This window comes from Belonocnema kinseyi, chromosome 5, assembly GCF_010883055.1.
Source record: "Belonocnema kinseyi isolate 2016_QV_RU_SX_M_011 chromosome 5, B_treatae_v1, whole genome shotgun sequence".
NCBI lineage: Eukaryota > Metazoa > Arthropoda > Insecta > Hymenoptera > Cynipidae > Belonocnema > Belonocnema kinseyi.
In genome coordinates, this window is record NC_046661.1 from 2132166 (window position 1) to 2138165 (window position 6000).

General features: G+C 34.4%; 1 protein-coding gene across 2 annotated transcripts in view; it reads left to right on the forward strand.

Moving 5' to 3' along the window:
• The window catches only part of LOC117173513 (translation factor GUF1 homolog, mitochondrial), an 81644-nt gene extending 78752 nt beyond the window's left edge, over positions 1-2892 (forward strand). For both annotated transcript variants that reach the window (XM_033362138.1, XM_033362140.1), the window contains one exon: positions 1759-2892. In XM_033362138.1, coding sequence (XP_033218029.1) covers positions 1759-1984 — 226 coding nt within the window. In that variant the 3' untranslated portion in view covers positions 1985-2892. The remainder of the gene's footprint in view (positions 1-1758) is intronic.
• The last annotated feature ends 3108 nt before the right edge of the window (positions 2893-6000 follow it).

Genomic DNA, 6000 nt, shown 5'->3' on the forward strand with positions numbered 1-6000 from the left:
GGTTGGGTTAGAGGTGTGAGACAAGGATGTCCTTCAAGCCCACTTCTATTTAATTTTTTAATATCAGACTTGGAAGAAGAAATGGAGAGGAAGGGTTAGGGACGAGTTAGGATAGGGAAGGAAGAGATATATACAATGGCATACGCAGAGGACATAGTGTTGATGGCAGAGCATGAAGAAGGGATGTCGGGATTAATTACTGGATTAGAGAAAGAGTTAGATGGGAAAAAACTGAATGTAAATGTAGAAAAGACAAAGATAATGAAGTTTAGAAAAGGAGGGGGAAGAAAGAAAGAATGGACAGGGAGATGGAAGGGAATAAAGTTAGAACAAGTAAAAGAGTATAAATATTTGGGATATATCGTGCAAACGAATGGAGATCATACAGCGCATATAAGAGCAAGAATAAAAAAAGCAGCAGGGGTAGTGAAACAGATATGGGGAATAGGAAAAAGAAGGTTAAAAAAATGGGAGAAGGAGAATGTGGTTATTTGATACGCTGGTATGGCCGGTATTAAGTTATGGAGCAGAGATATTGGGATGGAAAGGTAGGAAGGATATTGAGAGTTTACAAGAAAGGTATATAAGGTGGACAGGTATATAAGGGGCAGACTGGAGGACGCCAGGATGTATGGTTAGAGAAGAAACGCAAAGGGAAAAGTGAAGTATTAGAGCGGCAAAGACGGCATGGAAATTTGAGACGAAACTGAGGGAGGGAAAGGGAGGGGAGTTGGCGAGAAAGTGTTTGATGGAGGTAGAAGAGAGGAGAGGGAGGGCGATCGAATTAATGAGATGGTAAGAATAAAGGAGGGTATTCTTTAATGAAAATTAATAGAAAGATGGGGGATGATTGAGGAATCAAAATACAATAAATGGTATAAGATGATAAAAAAGAAAGGAGTGCCAAAGTATTTAGAAAAGGGATGGGGAGAGAAAAGGTGGACCAGAATAGCAAGATTTAGATTGGTAAACGAGGTAAGGGAGGGGATGTACTGGGAAAAATAAGAGAACAGAAAGTGCAGAATATGAGAATGGGAGGAAGAAACATGGGAGCAAGTATGGGAAGGATGTAGGAGAGGAATGGAAGATAAAGGAAGCTGGCAAGAGAATGTGGTTAAGATTCTAGGGGAGGATGGATTAGGAGAAGAATGGATGAAGGAGTTGGAGGGTGCTAGAGGAGCGAATGAAAGAGAATGAAAGAATGCATGTGAAAAAAAGCAAATGGAGGTACAAAAAAGTGATAGAAAGAGGAAACGAAAGTCGCTTAGATTAGAAGCGTTAAGATTGTAAGTAATCGTTAAGGTAAAAGTTAAGTAGACTAAGATGCGTTTGCGTTCACATCCTCTCTCTCTCGCTTGCACTCTCGCTTTCGTTCGCTCTCTCACTCGTTTGCTATTAAGTCCTAAATTGCGCTATCGCAGGAAATAGAGATAAGGAACTAGATATAAGAATTATATATACAGTTGTAATTAATTGTATATGTAGAAAGGATAAGATTGTTGAAAATATAGGTATAAGCGGAAAGATTGTAAGGAGTAGATGTCATGTAAACGCTTACGGGACACATTATGAATAAAGAAGCTATAGTAAAGTACGATGATCTGTTCACAATGAATATTCTTTAGTTTAAATTTGAATAACGGTTTTCATTATGTTAGAGATAATATAACAATTAATACCTCACTGAAATTATTAATTTCAAATATACGTCTTTCAATATTAACAATTTTATATTTAAACTCTATCGACGAAATTTAGTCATTTTCGTCAAGCATGGATGTTGATGGATGAATCAAGGAAAATAGGACCAAACTATACAGCGCGCTTGCTAGATGAAGAAGCAATATTGACCAGCAAAGATCCCAGCTATCACCTTGACGAACCTTGCTTTTTATACAGTCACATTTTCTATAATCTACCAATTCAGTTTATATTTCCAAAAACTTGTCTTGCTTACATACAGGTTCCAAGTAGAACTTTCTAGTAAGATGCTTATAAACTGATCATTTATCAGTTTCAGAAGAAGTTGTATAATTAAGCAAGGCAAGATGAGTGGAAATGTTATGACCTTATGAATAAAATCACAAATGGAAATAGTAAGTAATATTTAGGTTTGAACTAATAAATCATTATTGATAAACATTTAGTCACAATTATTCTAATGATAATAATAGTAACGATGGCTATTTTAATACTGTGTAATCAAATTTTTACTGGTACTAGGACATGTGCATTATAATTGCAACCATTTTATTATATTTTAATATCAAGATAAATATCGATTCTTCTTACTTTACAGTATTCCATAGTTAAATTGTAGCGTTAGTTGTAATATAGAGAAGTTGTAATGTAGAGGAGAGAGATTGGAGCGGAAAACTGTCAAACGCACACGAACAAGCAGAAGTACACTGGCGCGCGGGCCCACGGACGGAAGGTGGGAGGCAGCTCGCGAACGAGTATCCCCTCTCTATATACATTAGCCAGAGTTGGAGACTCGAGGCGAGCTATGGTGCGCAGGCCCAAAAACGGAATGGTGGGGCGAGCTCGCGAACAGCTACCTCTCCCTCTGTGCGCATGCGCAGTATTGTGAGAAGCGAGGCGAGCTATGGCGCGCGTCCTGCGAGTTGTGGATAAACGCACGCGTTCGTGCCACTACCTTCACTCAATGTATAAGTTTTTTGATAACAATTTTTTTACTTAGATTAAGAACAGTAAAATTGATGATCATATGATTAAATAATAACCATATAATCTTGAACGAAGATTAAAATATCCAAAACTAATAAGAGGTAAAGTTTCAATCGGGAACTAGGTATCTAAAGACAAAGAACAAAATAGATAAGATTCTGCATCTGTATTGATCTCTGTAAATATTATGAACAATAAATATATTTTTAAAAACGTAAAAAACTACCTTCACTCGGCCTCCACACGAAACACTGCACGGACTACTTATCTTCCGCTCTCCGACATCACGAGTAAACGTCACGGACACTACACCATCAACGTTCTCTATCTCTCTCACTCTAAGTGGGGCGTTGATAGGAGAAAATAAATAACTGCTCAGAATTGAAAAATTTGTTTTGTCATCTACATGTACCTCTGTTCTTTTGAGAGCAATACAAAGAATTTGAATTGTTGAAACCGATCTTGGACTTCGGTCCATGGTCCATCGTTCTGTATCTCTGTCTGTAATGTTCCTTCTAGTCAGAGAGCTAGCTACATAAAACAGCCTCGATTCGGTGGCCAAGATCAAAGCTTGAAAGTTGTAAGAAAAAAATTAATACATCATCAAATGGCTACTCTGCCAGTCTGCAACTTTTGCGTTTGAAAGTGGCAGCCGGTTTTCCACGGTGTAAAATCTGCAAAAAAATCAATAAGGTGGCTGCGTCAAATTTGTTTAAAAACATTCTTCAGGTTTGAACTAAGAGCGGAGAAACAATGGCAGAAGCTTAGTCTTTGGAAAACCCTTGGCAGAAGCGAATGAAAAGTCCCGGGAACCCCCTCCCAAAAGTTTATACGGTTCGCGCTAGTTTTTACGGTTTTTGCTAGTCAGCGTGAGGCGGAGGCAGACCATACCTACACCTAAAATGTTCAAAATTACAAGTTTCATTGTCGATATTTAAAAATATAAAAACGTCGACAATCCTCTTTTTACATTCTCATTCATACCGAGAAGGTATTAGTTTTATGTGAAAAATGACTTTCGCGAATTAAATCAAATGTCCACGTTCGCCTACCAGCCATTTCTGAAACAATTCAAAAAGTTAAAACTTTTCCAAAATTTTTGAGACCACTTTTTTGAAAAATTCAAAATTCTATCGACAGTTATCTATAGCACACGAAAATTTGTACAATTTATCCCGATGGCTTGTTTGGATAAAATCAAAATTACAAAAGTTATAGGATTTTTAAAATCCAAAAAACAAAACGAAAATGGATATTTGAAGTAAAAAAAGCGTGATATGGAAAAACGTGAAGAAGAGAAAAACGTTATTTTTCCAAGGCCCTACACTATTCTTTTATTAACTCTTTGAATTTTGTTTTAAAAAATCGAAAATTTAAATGTTGATCACAAAAAAAAAAATGAATTTCATTCTCATCCATAATGAGAAGGTACTAGTTTTATGCGAAAAATGATTTTTTCGAATTTCATCCAATGTCGATGTTCTGAGGCGCCCTTAGTCAGAAAAATAAGTTTTTACGTCGGTATTTGTCTATCCGGCGTGGTCGTTGTTGATAAAAATTTAGGTCACAACTAAATAAGTTAAAACAAAGCAAAATACGAAAAGAGCTAGATCGACAAAAATTTTACAACTAAAATAGATCTACAAATTTGTCATGTATCACTTTTTTTATAGGATGAGTAGTTTTTGTTTTCTTGATGAAAAACAAAATTGAGAATCAAAATATTAAATTGTGTGCAAACGATACAAGCTACGAGAATAAATGAGACAACTTTTATTCAACGAACAAGGATTTACATATTTTATACGAATTTTTTTATTTTTTTGACATGAAGCGTAATTTTTCTTTAATCATAAAAAACAAGATTAAACATAAAGAATCTATGTATAATTAGGCAATAAGAATCAATATGTTTTAATTTCCATGCATATTAAAAATTGTAATGATATCAATTTATTGGAATGTTACATGTTTTAGCTTAGCTAAGAATATAGTTTATTGCAAAATAAGAAACGAATATTAAAGTAATCACAATGAATACAATTTGCACTTTATTTTGGAATGTCTTAAATAAGCAATCCCAGGCAGAGTTACATAAAAATTTATTATATTTAATATAAAAGTGTTGAGCATAATGAAGAAAAGTTTTTTGTGTGGACAAAATAGAGTTGGTTGTCACGAATAGAACAAAATATAAGAAAAGTAACTTTTCTCTTCTCTTCACCCGAGTCGAAATTTAGGCTCTACTTTGAACCCGTATCTCCTACCTTCGTAGGGGCTGGAATCTGTAAAGTAGGTTCTGCATTTAAGATAAATTAGACCCTCTTTAAAAGCTCAAACTACTACTGTAGGACTTGTGGCATCAAATCATTCTCTCTATAATCTCACACCAATATGAATGAATATAAACAACTTTTGTTATTTATCAGAAAAAAAATAATATCAGTGATATAAATTAATATGTCTTCTATAAAAATCATTAGCACTTGTCCAATACTTCAAGGTCCAAAATATTTTTGAATCCAAGACACTTAATTGAATAATTACTTTTTTTTATTTTTCTGTGTCGTTAAATATTTGAAACAATTTTTAACCCGTTAACCACAGAGCTTTTTTTTCACCACTTAACCAAAGGAGGAGGGGGGGGGGGGGTCAAATCGACCCGACGCTTTAAAAAAATCGAGAACGTGTTCCTAAAAATCTAGAAAAATGCATGGTTCTTGTTTAAACCTTCTACTTGACGGTACAATTTCGCTATATGTGTTTTTAAAAATTTATATAACTCATAGAAAAAAATAATTTTTTTTAAAAAATTCATAACTCAGAGGCAAATTAATCAAATTGAACGGTCGAAAAAGGAAAATAAATGGGAAGAGAATGCCTTTCAATGAAAAAATGTTGCAAGAAATTTTCACCGAATCAAAAGCCTTAATTTTTAACATGAACTCATGCATTATTTTAGGTGTGAATGTAGGAGGTTTTGATAGAAATATACACATTTTTCTTTGCAAAACCATTTATTTAGTAAAAAAATTTTTTTTAACTAAATATGTACACAGAGGATCATGATTTTTTTTATTCAAATAATATAAAGTGAAATCGTGAGGTAAATGCACCTGTTATTGATCGCGCTCCTATTATCGCGCTAACTTGATTGGAATGTAATAAATAATTAATTTTTATACTTTGAATTATAAGGAGTAATAAGTGCATTTACCTTACTCTCGCTAGTGCAGAACAAAAAGAAAAATAGTAAAAATACCCCAAGTGTGGTCTGACGAAATGTATACGTAAACCACAGGGGGGGGGGGG